The following is a 17,089-nucleotide window of genomic DNA, read 5'->3' as shown; positions in this document are numbered from 1 at the left end:
GTATCTATAGTCAAACCCTTAGAAAAAGAAAGTAGCATGGTGAATGCCAAGGGCTAGAGAAAAATGGGAAAAGGGGAGTTGTGCAATGGACATACACATAGAGTTTCAGTTAACAAGACAAAAAAGATCTAAAGATCTGTTACACAAAAATGTGCATATAGTTAACACTACTGTACTGTACACTTAAAAATGCTTAGGATGATAAAGTTTATGTTACGTGTTTTTTACCAGAATTTTTAAAAAACTATATGCAGAATTAGTACACTTGTCATTATAAGTAGTGCTTTTTAAATTATATTTCCAACAGTAATGGTAAAAATGTACATTTTTGATGTATTAATATGTATATATGTGTGTATATCAGTCACGTTTACAAATACTTTTTCTAAAAATATGATTATTGCAAATTAAGTATATATATATATATATATATATATATATATATATATGCTACAGTGCTACAGTGCTTATTCAATAAATATTTTACACAAAATAAAAAAAAATGGAAGAAAATGCCTTACCTTTTATTAAAAGTACTGTTCACAGAGGTCTTAACCAAGGGTGCTCCTATTGTATAACCCACAGCATATCCAATTATTACCGAAGCAAACATAATGCCTATAAAATGAAGGTTGAACACCAAATAGCTGTATAAACCACCTTTGTCATAAGATAATAAATATTACCTCACTGAAATGGATTACTTCTGAAAACTTCATAGTATACTTTATCAGTCAGGGTTCTCCAGAAAAACAGAACCAGTAAGATATTTGGAGCACGCACGTGAGAGGGAGGTGGGGGGGAGAGAGAGAGAGAGATTATAAGGAATTGGATTGGCTTGGGGCTGGCAAGTCCCAATTTGTATGGCCGGACTGACAGGCTGGAAATCCAGGTAAGAGCTAATGTTACAGTCTTGAGTCTATAATTAAGTCAAATCCATGGGGCAGGCCAGCAAGCTGCAAAATCTCAGGCAGAGTTTCTATGGATTTGCTTCTTCTTTGGGAAACCTCAGTCTTTATTGTAAAAGGCTTCAACTGATTGGATGAGGCTCTCCCACATTATGGAGGGTAATCTGCTCTCTTCAAAGTCTACTGATTGCGATGGTTAGTCACATCTACAAAATATCACAGAAACATCTAGACTGATGTTTGACCAAATAACTGGTTGCCATAACCTAGCCAAGCTGACATATAAAATTAACCATCATACATATTATCCAGTGTATATATTAGAGAAACTTAAATAACTAAAATATATAACTCACTGTACCTTAATCTATATATTTAATGTAATGTAAATAAATACATTCAGATTTAACATAAATATGAATTCAATATACCTTATTTCACTTTAATTTGCGGTACTAAAACAAAATGATACTTTATAATGATACATGATCATCACCTTTGCATCTTTCACCTTAGCTGTCAAGGTAGCAGGAGGTGGCAATAAAGTAAAGTTCTCTCGACAGTTTATAGATGTATGTTTTAATTGCTATTCAGTAGAACCAAAAGGAAAATAAATATATTTGTTGCCACCCTCCGCCAAGACTAACAAATCACAGCAAAAAAGTTATTTCTAAAAGCAAATATAAATATGAATATCATCTATTTTAGTTTATTGGCATAACTTTCCTTACCTCTGGTGGAAAAATTATTATTTGGGTGCAAAATGCTATTTTCTTTTACGTCAACTCCACAATAAGCATAGAAAAATAAATTTAAAATTATTTTCCAAAAATGATAGTTAGATAATCCTGTACAAATAGATCATCTACCAGGACTAGAAGCTATTGCTTCATAAGGAAGTAGAGATTATTCTGAGATATATACCCCAGGGTTACTTATTGTAGGATAGAGTAGCACAAAATACTGTATATAGAGGATGTTACCCTATAGACAATTAAATACCACTTCTCTCCATGATGGGATAAACAAGATTATATTTTCATTAACTTCAAAATATCAGGGCACCCCAAAAAGATTGAGTTAATATATATATATATAAAGAATTTAGTACAACTATGATGATTATTTCAGGACCACACTAAATCGAGTACCGTGGTGGCATAAAGGTTTCTATTTCCTTATAGAAATGATGGCAGCAACTTCACACATATATCCCCAAAGTTTAACCATACAACTACTTGAACAATTCAATCTGGTAATTTTGAGATTTTTTTCCCCCTAGAGAAATGAACTGCAGCCTGTATAATTTTACACGACAAATATTTAAATACATATGGAATATATAGAGAAAGAATATAGTTTTTATTACTTAAGAATGTATTTTTCCTAATGTTCTATATGTTTTAGAGTGACCTCCAGATAACTTGTCTACAATTCCAAATCTCAAGCACCTCCTCAGAATTAAGTGACTCAATGTGACTTTGAAGTTAAGCATACCAGTTATCATTCATTACAATGTCATTCATTATATGGAGGAATAATTAGCCCTTATATATCAGTTTACATATGGACACCAAAATGCAAAAGCTCAATAAAAATTCAGAATGGTTCGATCATATTAGAAGGAGAAGAAAAACTTGCCTAGATAAGTACCAGTTGAGTGTGCGGCAACACTGTCATCAAGAAAACATATTCCAAGGATATAAAGACACACTCCTGCTATTCCCTGCAGAGTCTGCCCAAAGACGAAGAAAGGCACATAGTTTGACTGGGATAAAATGGATCTCTTGCAAGTTTGGACAGTCTTCATGTCTTTGCAAATATCTTTTGAAAAGATAATTATAATTTTTTGTTAAATGCATCAAAAGTTAAACATACAACAAATATGTAGTATCTTTTATGAAGCTTTTACCAGCTATTTCCACCATTATGCTTTTTTCTTTTAGTTAAGACATCATTTACATTGAATGTAGTCATTCTACAATCAATGATCATGTTTTCAGAAAAATGCAGTGATAAAAGAAAGTTTGGGAGAATACTGAAAAAGATTCAAATATTATAAACCAAATATAAATGTGTATGTCTGACTATGTATAAACGCACTTATGCATGCATAGGTAAATATACATATACACACATACATAACACAAATGTACACATATGTCTCTAAAACTTGGCATCTGGTAACCCCGATTTTTGGCCCAGGATAAAAGTATTTCTAATGTTTTACATTATCTGAATCATCAAAGATTACCTTGTGAGTTTAGTTCTACATGCACTTCTTCAGCAATCTTCACGTTAACTTTGTGTGGCTTTCATTAAATAATTTCCCATTTTAAACCCACTACTTTCTAGAACATAGGTACATAAGGACAAAGCATTATACAATAAAACTTTCTTTCTTTTAGTTATTATATAGTAATCCACTAGATCTTAAATACCTTTAGGTGAGAGTCTATTTCTTATGCTTTTCTTTTTATTCACATGGTTGTAAAACAGTAGTAAATAAATGTTGGAATTACACTTGTTATTAGATTGGTAAGTCCATGCAATGCTATTAGATCATTCTGATTGTGTACATTTAACTGGAATTTTAACAAATGCTCTTAAAATATTATTGGCTAATGTGTAAATTGCAAAATAGTACACTAATGGAAAATTTCAGCTGGTTCAATGTTCATATGAAATGTTATTTGATTCCATGTCAAATGGCAGGAGGTCTCTAGGATTGTGATTCAAAATACTGATGGTTCAATTTTATACAGACATATTAACTTGTGGTGATATCAATATCAATGTGGTATTTCCAACACCTTGGCCTCTTAGTTCCTTGAACTGCTCTACTCCCATATACTGCTACTCCACTTACTTTAGCTACTCAATTTAAACTTTCAAAAACAGTAACTACAAACCTTAACTACAACTGCAAGCATCCTACAAACATTTTTATCTTTCCAGCTCCCTCCTAGTAACCCAATTCCAACAATCCCTAAAACCCACCAGGACCTATAATCCATTGATTCCACTCCTTTTCACTATCCCAAGGATCCCTTTATATCCTACTTCTCTTATTGTCATCTAACACTTTTAAATCCTTTGCTCTTTTTTATATATCATGCAATCTCTCTGTAAAACTGCAACCCTAGTCAAATTAAACTCTTCTCCTTACTCTGTACCTACACTTTTAAAGGCGAATGTGGTAGCACGAAAACAAACAACCATGCAAATCTCACTTTAAATTCATTATTATTAAACTCAAGGAGGTTCCTACACCCTCCTGATGATCAAAAATGTCCCTAGTCTACTCCTCTTGCCTTCTCCTAGGAAATTCAACTTGTTACTTTCCCTTCTGCTAGGGGTTATGGTCCTGAGATTCCTGCCGTCCAATATCTGAAAACAAATGTTTTCTACAAATAGAATAAAACTAATATTTTAGCAACCCTCCTCATGTTAAAAAATCCTTTGTTTGGACTATACTTTCAAGAAGGATTGATCAGTCAGTATTAAACTCTGGAGATAGTTAAAAAATATGGTAAGTAAAAAGTTTTAATATATTAAATAACATGAATTATGTTGATGGCTTGGTGAAAATAATTCCATTGCAGTGATTAGGGTGGAGGCCATCTTAAAGTGGGTTGAGGAAATAATATGAGGCAAAGCCAGGAAGCATCGACATTTCTTTAAAAAAAAAATTGTCAATGAAAATGAGGAGCTTGTGCAAAGTGATAAAAAAAGGACTACAAGTTACATCTATTGTTGTTTTTGTTTTGTAAGAATGGGAAGAACATTTAAGTGTCAATAAGTAGGACCAAAAGAGAGGGAGAATTTACAGAAGGAGAAGGGAGAAGATCACCAATGGAATAAAGTAGGCAAGAGAGAACAGGTGTTTAGCAGGAGGACAGCTCTTCCATTTTAACAGAAAGGAAGAAGTAAAGAATGTGAACATGAAAATATAGGTGGAATTATAGCGTCTATGGTAAGAAATTAAGGCAATTTTCTCTTATGGCATGTATTTTCTCTCCAGCACAGAAGATAAGAGTTCAGTAAGGTACTATAGACTGAATGTTTGTGTCCCCTCATAAATTCACATGCTGAAACCCTAATCCTCAACGTGATGGTATTTGGAAGTAGGATCTTTGGGAGGTAATTGAGCCATGAAAGTAGAGCCCTCACGATGGGATTAGTGCCCTTATAAGAAGAGACACAAGAGAGCTTGCTCTCCCTCTCTTTTCCTGACTCTCAGCTGCTACGTATATAGGGACATAACCAAGAAGAGGGCCCTTACCAGAAACTAAATAGGCTACCACCTGGATCCTAGACTCCTAGTCTCCAGAGCTATGAGAAATAAATTTCTAAAATTGTTTAAGTCATCTAGTTTATAGTTTTGTTATAGCAACACAAACTAACTAAAACATGATGAAAGTCTAAAATCCTTATTGTGAATTATGGAAGAGAGTTGACTAAAAAACGGGGGGAAAAAGAAAGAAAGACAAATGTCAGGGGAATCAATCCATTTAAGAGCATAATTGAGGCTGACAGGAACAAATTCGTCATGGGAATGAGCTGGCCTTTTGTGTGATTTTTCTCTAAAACACACATCACTAGTCCAGAAAAGACATATGGTAGAATCAAACATTTTCCAGGCCAGGATCAAGAAATAACAATGGGCCAGGGATCTTAAGATTATAATTAGAGTATGTTTGAAACACTCTAATATTTCATAGTAAGGAACATAAAATAAACTACAAATGAAAGAAAGTAACAACAAGGAGAATCTGATAAAGGGAGAAAGTAGATGTCAATAGCCTGAAGTTTCCAACGAAAGAAAAGAATTTTAATCATAATTTTTATTATATGAGTGAGTTGGAAGAATTAGTGGGTATAATCAGAGAGTAAGATAATAGATATTCAGGAAGTTCTCAGTAAAGTGACAATGCACTGAAACCATGGGTATGTTGGGTGGTCAATTAAATGCAGAGATCTAGAAACTAAAGATCTGAGTGTAATACAAGTGTTTTCATGAACTAGTGAGAAAAATCATTTTTAACTGTTCCAGGATTTGGTAGAACGCAGTATCTACATGTTGGTTGAGGCATAGGGGCTACAGATCAACTTCACATGAATATGGAAAACTGTGCTGGGGCACGGTAAGCAAAGAAAGGGAGTAGGAGGTGGTGGTAAACGGGCTGTTCCAAAGAGCTTCAGACCACTCATAAGGGAAGATGAGCATAGCAGCTAACTGAGGAGTACACAAAGAGAACAGAATAGGAGAGACATTCAGAAAAGAAGAAGAGAAGGATCAAAAACAAGGAGGGGGGAGATGAAAGAAGAGAACATAGAAATGTATTTATATAAATTAGAAATATATAGTCAGCGCGCGCGCGCGCGCGAGAGAGAGAGAGAGAGAGAGAGAGAGAGAGAGAGAGAGAGATTATGTAAGAAATAAACTTTTAAGCAAAGTAAGTGAAATAGATAGATGTATGAAGTGAGCACTTTATAGCAAAGACTGTTTATTTCTGCGTCTCTAATACCAAGCAGAGGGCCACCTAGTAAATACACTAAATAGCTGTTCTTAGATAAATTGCTTGTTCCTAACCACAAGCAAAAAGGAAAATATGTAGAATCAAGATGACATAAAGAAGACACAAAGGAAGAAAGACTGTACTATTTCTACTCCTACGACTCCTATTAAGTGCTGATCAAGCAGCATTTTTAATATATTTCAATCAGTGTTTCCTAAGTTTTCACCCTTTCTGACCAGAACAGGATTAAGGGAAGAATAGGAATGATGCGTTTTCCATTCCCTTCTTTCCATAATTCATTTTCTAGTTCAATCACTTTTCCATTCTACAAAAAGAATGAGCATATTACAAATATATTCTACAAATTAATAAACACATTGGGGTGCCAAAAAATGTATACACATGACTTGTATTCATCTTTTGTTATCAGCATATATTGAGTATTACAATTTTAATACAGTTTTTTTCCTTTCTTAAAATGTGTATACATTTTTTTGGAACCCTCTATTTATTTGACATATTTATATTCTACAAATATTATAAATATATTACAAATATGTGTGCATATTATATTTCATATATTTATATGACGTGTATCAATGCTTATTTAATATATAAATTATACAGTATATAAATATATTAATTATATTAATATATTGTGTAAATTATTGTATTTAATATGGACCTTTTTTATTTACATTGTAAAAACACATCATAAACATACTTTTCAAACATTGTAAGTTTATACACAGACAAACACACATACACACACACACAGACACACACACACAAACACACCCTCATGCCTTTTTCAAATATGTCTTGCTAAAGTCCAGTTTAAAGTTGACAAAATGGGTAAGTGCCTTCCAACACTTTTATAAGCCTATATAAGTACACAACAAAAAACTAATACAATAGTGTCAAAAATAGTGCTATGAAACTTCAAATAGACTTAATCTACTGGGAGCAGCAAAAAGATTGTGGAATAAATTTAAAAAATGAACAAAGTAAAGAAGCCACTCACCGTTTTAGATTAAAAGTCCTATGTCAAAGAGCAACTCCCATTTTTAAATGGCAGGAGTAGCTAGAAAATGTCTGACCTTTCTTTTTGTGTATATAAGTTTTTTATGCTTGTATTTGTGCTTGTATGTCATGTATTGTATACTGAAGTCATAATAAAGGGATGAATTAAAGCATATTGTGGAAGACATAAGGAATTACTAAAGTTCTCAAGAGACTAACACATAAAAATTGATAAAAGACAAACAATTTCACAAAATAATTATCCCAAAATTTTCTTTCTTCTTTCTATTTTCAAGATTTCCTTTGCCCCTTCTTCAAATCTACTGCTACAGCTTCTCACTGGCAACACGTACATGGAAGCCAGCTGGCAAGGAAATCTGGGAAATGTAGTTTACAGGCTGCCAGTCCCCTTGCAAACAGAAATGAGTCTAGAAGGGGAACAATGGAATTTATGACCACCAGACAAATAACTTGCAAAGTGCACCTTTAAGACTGCTCAGGATACATTTTCACACTTCTTCCCATATTTAAACTTCCATACCAAATTAACAGGCACATCATCATGCTTCTGCCTAACGTGTTTCAGTTATCCCCATCTCTTACGTGAAAGGGTATATGATCATGAGAAGATAAGAAAATGACATGTAAGTGACTAGGGAGCAACATTTAATTATCTTAACAAACTTGATCATAGAAATAGACACAGATGGATCAATGTACAGACAGACAAGTATCACAGTCTATTTTAAGTTCCTAGAGCCAATGGTTTAAATGAATAATGATTTGACGTATGACAGTATTTTTAAAATCTTACCTTCGATTTCTACAGTAAATTGGTAATTTTTACCACGAAAGAATGGAAAAGCAAATAAAAGAGATCCAAATCCTATTAAAAAGGAGGAAGCTGTAATCCATTTTGGAATGTTTCCTCTCCCTCCATAGAATGATATAAACCCTACTACCAGGCAAGACGAAATATCATAACTCAATGACAACACCACACTCTCAATGGTTTTCAGACGACTGTTCCTCCAAAACGTGTCAATGTTGAGATCTACAAGACCAAACACAATACCTAAAATGTAAAAAGAAAAAAGAAAGCAATGATATACATTTTAAAAGACAAAATAGATCACCATTATAATCATTACAAAAGAACACTTAATTCACAGTGGATTAAGTTTATTTTACATTATTCTGAATGTTTAAGATTTATAAGCACATAATGATTTCTTTCCTAAAACTTTAACAGGCCTTAACCTCTCTAAAATATTTGCTAATTGAATTACTGTAGTTATTTTTTAAACGGCTATATTCACAAGTAATTTACTAAAGAATCTGATCTTTTTAATCATCTCAGTACTAATCTTCAATGTATTATATTTCAATTATAAAAAATAAATAGCAATCTAATAAATACTTGTTTATCTACCATCCAGAACAGAAAATAAGACATTTTCAAAACAGTTGAAGCCCAACATGTACTACCCCCAAACATTCTTTTCTATCCCTCATAACCCATATCCTACACTTGAAGTTTACCATTTCCGAGCCTTAATATTTTTTTGACAATGTATACATCCTTGAATAATATAGACAATTCTTTGTCTATATTGGTATCACACATGCACATTTCCATGGGCATCTAACTGGGGGGAAAAATAAGCATATTAAATGTTTGAAACAAACAAACGAAAGATATAGCAGATGGTTACAAAGTAATACATTTGTTGGATTGGAAAGGGAAAATAGTTACTAATTAGAACCCACCTTACCAAAGCTGTTGGACCTGCACTCACTACCCCTGGCAGGAAGCCAGGACCCACACTCCTGCTCATGCTGTGAGAGCTAGTTCACAATCACCTGCTGCTTCTGCTGCCCTTGCAGTTACCAGAGCCAGAGACCACCAGTCCTGTGCTGCTTCATCACCCACTGTGGCTGTTGACGGAGCTCGCAAACAGGAATGAGTCCAGAAGGGGAACAATGCAGTTTATGGCCAACAAATAACTTGCAAAGTGCAGCTTCCAGACTGCTCAGGGTACATTTTCACCCTTCTTCCCATATTTAAACTGCCAAACCAAATTAATAGGAACATCATCATGCTCCTGCCTAACATGTTTCAATTATTCTTGCAAACAAAGACCTTCTCACTTTCCAAAAAAAAAAAAAAAGGTGACACATAGGAGGCACACAGTCCAATCAGTCATCATACCCATCTTAACCTAATGTTAATCCTTCCTCTAGTTCAATCACAAACCGGAATGGATTTTCTTTAACATAAAAACTAAATTTCAAATGTATACATGGTATAAAAAGGTATAAAAGGTATAAATAATTAAGCAAACATATCATAGGCCTAACTAGATTTGTGAGGGAGTCGTACTGCAAAAGACACCATAAACCCTACTTAGAACCACAACAGTTTAATAGACCAAGAGCAGCAGGAAACAAAATATGAAAACTTTCTGCATCCAAGAGAAGTTTTTTCAACTCTCATTTTAGATGTGGCCAAGAAGGATGGTAAGAAATGTCCTCTCAGTAACTGTGTCCATTTCTAAGGTTGGGGTATTAGGTCCCCTTCTAACTCAGGAATATTCTGTCACCTAGAGATGAAGTTGTAAAGTATCGCCCACAATACTCTTTTATAAAATAGTAAGGGAAAGAGAATGAGAACAAACGAAACAATTGGAATACACATAAAACAAACAAGAAAGAAAAATGCATAGTTGCCACAGATGTTATTTTTTTAAATGGTTACGAGACACAGTTGATATTTATAACTTCCTTCTTCCACTACCCACTCCTTCTTCCTCTTGACTTCACATAATATATAGAGGATCCCCCCTCAAAAAAATGGATACAAATTTTAAGAAAAAAATTGCATTAAAATTTTAATATTCAACATATACCAATAACAAAAGATGAATACAAGACATGTTTGACTTCTGCAATTACAAGAAGTGCCAAAATGGATACTATCAGCATAATTTTAACACAGTTTGCCTTTCTTAAAATGTCCATACATTTTTTTGGGCGCCCTCTGTATATAAGTTGCTATTTCAGAGCGTGTATTTCACCCTACAGGACAGCACCGCAAACTTTTTTATTGTTGTCTTCTGGCTGGAGCCTTACCTGAGTCTTCAATAGGATACTATAATTACCTAAAAGGCCAAGAGTTTCTGTTATTGAGATATAAATCAGTGAATTCTAGGAACATGAACTTCCTGATGTACTTCTTTTGCTATAAAATGAATTCCTTCATTAAAAGCAATGTGATCATAAATAAGATGATCATGATGGTGTACAAGGTATTCATTAAGTCCAAGTATAATTGCTCTGACAGAACCATAACTATAAAAGAACCCATATCCAAAGCAAATATCCAGTTCAGTGAGAAGAAATTATTGCCCACTCCATAATAGAAGCAGACAGTATAATAATCAACTTGGTCTCCAGGTAGATGATTGATTTCTGGGAATGGAACTATTTCCTGGATTGTGTTGACTTTCCCTGGTGGCAGGTCAGGCACTCAGCAGTGCAATAGCCAGATCAGCTCTGGTGAAGATAAATCTATGCATTCACCTCTTGTATAACCTCCACCCTTGATGCAATTGTCACTATAAACATGAACCCATTGAACAAGGCATACAATGGCTGGGGAAAGAAGCTGGCTAATATTCTCAGGTTACCTATCTACCACATTATTAAGAGTTTCCGCTGCAATGGATTTTTTTGGTGAACATTTCCATAAGATAACTCTGCCCATTCAGACAGACATACCACTTACCCAGCCCTCCTAGTCACCAAATGGTCAATTCATTAGGCAATGGCAGCATGGTATCTAGGGAATGCGGATAATTAGATGCACTGCTCAATGTTCTTCCCACTGGGAGGATTTCCCTTTTCCTCTATTTTCAGGGCTTCCAGAGTTGGACTATAATGCTACCACAACATATTTCCACTTTCAAAAAACCACAGGTGGCACCAAAGATTATGTTTCTTTCTTAGTAGTGAATGGTACAAATGAAGAAACTTTTCCTCCATTTTGGAAGAGGCAGCCCTACACACTCCAAACCAACTGGTCCCTAAAGACATCACTGAAGGTGGCAGGCAAATTTTTGGTGTACAACATTATCAGGACAGACTTTATATTAGTCATTCTGAGAAGGCTGGTATCTGATTCTAGTTTTGAGTCTGGCAGCAATAGGAGTGGTGGGGTGGGTCTGAGGGTAATTTACATTCCTTTAACTCAGGAGAGGTAAATGTAGTGTTTTCAAGCAGAGAATTGCTTTTTGTTCAGACACTAGAGGAATACTTGTTCCTACTGGGAAAAGAGATTTGGGATTTCAGGGTTGCTAGTTCTCAGATTCACTGAATTCCACCCGAATGCCTTTATCCCAATTCTCAGGGTTCCAATCAAAGCCCCAAGTCTCACTTCTATGATCTAGTGAATCTGTGAATTCAACTTGTGTTGTAATTCTACAATGGTGAATGGCTAAAAGTGATAGATTCTCATACAGCCATCAGAGAAGCTCACACATTTTCTAATCATGCCCTAAACTTCTCGTTGTCTTTCTGTAAACTTTCCAGTGCAGTCAGAAGCAGTAAGTCAACCCCAGAATCTCTAGTCTAAAGGTCCACCACAGGAGTTAATTGCAGAAGCTGTTGGTCTCCCACAGTCTTGCCTTCAGTAAGAATTTTATCTCAGGTAACATTTTAAATAACTTTTTTTGTCACTACATGCCATGGACTTCCAGTGTACCATTTTCCACAGGTACAAATATTGTTTTTGTTCCTTTCAAGCCCAATCAGGTAGGATAAACAATTCCAGGTTCCCATCTTTGATGGTTGGTTTCTTTGTTTTTTCCTGGTTCAACACTTGGTATGGAGGACTGTATCAAAAAGTATATGACTTGGGTAATTTACAGACAAATTAGATTTGTTACATTGGTGAAGCTAAAAGTTTAGTCAACAACTTTCAAACATCTTTATATTTCTGTATCATAACATTTTTAAAAGGAATATTATTTTTGATACACATATACTTTAACCTATTTCTTAGCCATGGTTATCTTTAATAAAATGTTATGGATGTTTTTCTAAATAATATATTTTTAATGCGATCTTATTTCGAATTCTCATGAAATTTGCTGCAATTCATCAAAGTTTTTTTTATAGTTTTGCAGCAAAGGCTTAACTCAGCAGGCCTTGGTGGCTCAAAAAAGACCTGTCTTCAAGACTAGCCTTTGGTTGGCTCCTTTGAGCTCTTGAATATTCTGCCTGATAAGAGTGCTATTATATGCCTGAAGCCTTGGACCACACAGTACCACTTGGATCAGATAATTTAAACTAACAAGGTGATTTGAGGTGGACGCTTTGTATGCTTGAGACCTGCGGCCACGCTGTATCCATTTGATTGGTTTTCGGTAACAACATTACTTATGGTGAACACCTTTCTTGTTGTGCTTGTAGAGAGGAGGGTAATGGAGTCTCAGTAGCTGAGGTCAATCACACAGATGCTACATGTCTAAGGGACTCCCCCTTCTCCACCCCACCCCCCAAAAAAAAAGCCTGTGAGCTTCTTTGGTTGGCAACTCTTAGCATGTGTTATCACACACTGTTGCTTGAAGAATCAAACACGCCCATGTGACTCCACTGGGACAGGACACGTGAAAGCTTGGACCTGATTGCTTCTAGACTTTGTCCCATTGGGTTTTTCCCTTTGCTGATTTTCCCTTTGCTGTATCCGTTCACTCTAACAAATTGTAATCATGAGTATAACATCTTTCTCTGATTCCTGAATCCTTCTAGTGACACATTCAGTCTGAGTGAGGTCTTAGAGACCTCCAACATAACAGTTAATAAATTTGAAGTTTTTAGGCTTCTAATGACTCTTCATTGTATATCATAATATTTTAATTAAGAAAACACTCTCTATAAATATGTGTCTAGTCAATTTAAAGAAAACACTACTAAATAATGTTTCAGTTCAGTTTTTGTAATCAAATATTTTAGCCAAAATTCTCCATTCAGAGAATCTTTCTTTGACAAAACTCTTCAAATAGTCTTTATTTATGATTATTTTGAATATTTCTCAAAAAATAAATGTGCAAGGCCATAGACCTCCTTAATTTCATTCCAACATATGAAAATAAATCAATTTAATTCACTATATTACTATAATAAAGGACAAAAACCACATGAATATCAGAATGTAGAAAAAGCATTTGACAAAAGCCAACACAATTTCAGAATAAAAATACTCAATGAACTAGGAATAGAAGGCAACTTCCTTAAATTGATAAAGTACATATATGGAAAAACCTACAGCATAATTTTAAAGTTAATAATAGTTTCATATGACCCAGCAATTCTACTCCTACGTATAAAATCCAAAGAAACAAAGATATATGTCCACACCAAAGGTTATATACAGTTCCAGCTTCACTTGTAAGGAGCTTGGAAGTTACCACTCTGTCCTACCAAATAACAAACTGAACAGACCGAAAAATTAACCACTCTTCTTGGATACATAAGAGAGGGGAAGTTACATGGCAAACATGATGAGATTATGAATTCAACCATCATTATAACTCATCAACCCATGCGTTTAAATTTTGTATGACTTCCAGAAATATCAGCTCTACAGTGGAAAACAAAGAAAGAGAGAGCTTACATTAGGGCTTTGATGGGAGTTCTTGAATTTTCAGACCATGACTTGAGCCGAGAGTTGAGGCCTAAGTTTGTCATTTCTCTTCATAAGAGTCTAAGGGCACTGAAAATATTCCACTCAACACCAGAGTCCTCATAGAAATCGTTGCTACCATAAGTAAAGTGCAGCAGGCACTCGGGCTTTCAGGTACATGCTTCAGTTGGTACTTCATCCCAGTTGAGCACAGGTGATAGCGTGGTGAATTCTGATGCAACCTGCCTGCCAAGAACTGCTATCCATTTCCCACTGGCAAAGAGCTCAGCACTTCACTCATGATTAAAGGCATAATAAAACCAATCCTAAATCCCATCTTAATGGGGATATGTTCTGAGACTACTCCTGATACCAATAATAGTCTAGATCCAATCAGCAGAAGGAAACTACACAGTAATTTGAACAAGGATCATTTGATATAAAGAATTATTAGCTATAACAGGGGACTAAAGTAACAGATGATTAGCTAGTAAGAAATAAAGAGAAAGCTAAGAATGTAGAAATAGCCAGTATAAGGAACAGCCACTTTCCCTAGAGCTAAGATTGAGTACTCAAGGGCTAAAATCCAGGCTTTCCTAAAGAGGGCACAACAGAATTTTGGAAAATTGAATCCAGCAATATATAAAAAAGATAATAATCCAGTAATAAGAGTTTACCCCAGGAATGCAAGGTTGGCTAAATGCCCCAAAATAAAAGAATGCAATATATAATGTTAATAGAATAAATAAGAAAAGGAATATAATGGTCTCAATAGATACAGGAAAAAGACAATTGGCAAAATTCAACACCAATGTGTGATAAAAATTCTCAACCAACTAAGGATAAAAGGGAACATCTGCAAACTGATAAAAGGCATCTACAAAAAAAATCCATAGTTAACATTTAATTCTGAAAGGTTAAACGATTTCTGTCTAAAATCAGGAAAAACAAATGAACTTCTCTTTTTGGAATTTCTATTCACTATTGCATTGGAGGTCCTAATCAGTATAACAAAACAAGAAGAAGGAAAAAAGCATACAAATTGGGAAGGAAAAAGTAAAACTGTCCTGATTCAGAGATGACATGCTCATTTATCTAAAAAATCCTAAGGAATCAGCCAAGAGGCTCCTATGACTAACAAATTAATTTAACAAAGTAGAAGGATAGAAGAACTAAATAGACAAAGAGATATACTATGGTCAAAACATTCAATATTGTATAGATGTCAATTTTCTCCAAATCTATACAATCAAAGAAATCCCAATTAAAATTCCAGTAACTTTTTATACAAAATAACAAATTAGTTCTAAAATTAATGTACAAAGGCAAAGAATCTAGAGTAACCAAAACAACTTTTTTAAAAAGAACAAAGTCAGAAGAAGACCTGAACCTATGCTTGAAAACTACAAGATATATCTTGAAAACTACATGATATTATTTTAAAAACTGAAGAAGACACAAAGAAATGGAAAGATATTCCATGTTCATGGTCTGGAAGAATCAACATAGTTAAAATGGCCATATTACCCAAAGCAATATACAGATTTAATGCAAGCTGCATCAAAATCCTAATAGAATGTTTTTTAAAGAAATAGAACAACAACAAAACTATCAGGTTTGTATGAAATCACAAAAGACCCCAAATAGCCAAAGCAATCCTGAGAAAAAAGAACAAGGTCAGAGGTATCATACTCTCTGACTTCAAATTATACTATAAAATGACAATAATCAAAACAACATGGTATTGGCAGAAAAATAAACACACAGACCAATGGAACCAAATTGAGAATGCAGAAATAAACCCACACATATATGGGCATGTAATTTTTGAGAAAGGAGCCAAAAACATACAATGGAGAAAAGAAAGCCTCTTCAATAAATGGTGCTGGGAAAATTGGAAAGCCACATGTAAAAGGCTGAAACTAGACTATTTCTCACCTGTCACAAAAATTAACTCAAAATGGAGCAAAGATCTAAACATAAGACCTGAAACAATAAACTGCACAGAAGAAAACATAGGTACTAAACTTATGGACCTTGGTCTTAGAGGGAATTTTATGAATTTGACCTCAAAAGCAAGGGAAGTAAAAGCAAAAATGAATGAATGGGACTATATCAAATTTAAAAGCTTCAGCACAGCAAAAGAAACCATCGACAAAACAAACAAGCAACCAACCAAATGGGACAAGATATTTGCAAATAACACCTCTGATAATGGGCTAATATCCAAAATATATAAAGAATTCATACAACTCAACAACAAACAAAGAAATAATCCAATTAAAAAATGGGCAGCGGACATGAACAGACACGTCTCCCAAAAAGACATACAAATGGCTAACAGGTATATGAAAAGATGCTCAACTTCACTAGCTATTAGGGAAATGCAAATCAAAGCCACACTGGTTAGAATGGCTATTATCAACAAGACAATAACAAGTGTTGGAGAGGTTATGGAGAAAAAGTAACCCTCATACACTGCAGGTGGAAATGTAAATTGGTACAGCCACTAAGGAACACAGAACTTTTTGAGGAACGCCTCAAAAAATTAAGAATAGAATTACCATATGACCCAGCAGTCCCTCTTCTGGATATCTACCCAAAGCATTTGAAAACATTTTTCCATAAAGATATATGTACCCTTATGTTCACTACAGCATTATTCACGGTGGCCAAGACACAGAAGCAACTGAAGTTTCCTATGATAGATGACTGGATAAAGAAGATGTGGTATATATACACATTGGAATATTACTCAGCCATAAGAAAAGATGAAATACTGCCATTTGTGACAGCACGGATGGATCTTGAGATTATCATGCTAACCAAAATAAGTCAGACAGATAAAGTCAAGAACTATATGATTTCACTCATATGTCAGATATGAAACTGAAAGGAACAATGACAAGACAAACAAACAAACACTCATAGACACACACTGCAGTTTAGTG

At 34.5% G+C, this 17,089-nt stretch overlaps 1 protein-coding gene across 1 annotated transcript in view; it reads right to left on the bottom strand.

Moving 5' to 3' along the window:
• The window catches only part of LOC109445533 (solute carrier organic anion transporter family member 6A1), a 101,774-nt gene that overhangs the window by 44,402 nt on the left and 40,283 nt on the right, over positions 1-17,089 (bottom strand). Inside the window, exons 4-6 of the mRNA XM_019727993.2 lie at positions 8,268-8,528; positions 2,550-2,732; positions 522-618 (exon numbers count right to left, since the gene is read on the bottom strand). Coding sequence (XP_019583552.2) covers positions 522-618; positions 2,550-2,732; positions 8,268-8,528 — 541 coding nt within the window. The remainder of the gene's footprint in view (positions 1-521; positions 619-2,549; positions 2,733-8,267; positions 8,529-17,089) is intronic.

Source organism: Rhinolophus sinicus, linkage group LG03, assembly GCF_036562045.2.
Source record: "Rhinolophus sinicus isolate RSC01 linkage group LG03, ASM3656204v1, whole genome shotgun sequence".
In the NCBI taxonomy this organism is placed as follows: domain Eukaryota; kingdom Metazoa; phylum Chordata; class Mammalia; order Chiroptera; family Rhinolophidae; genus Rhinolophus; species Rhinolophus sinicus.
The sequence above is the reverse complement of the archived record's forward strand: the minus strand, read 5'-3'. Positions and strand labels throughout refer to the sequence as shown.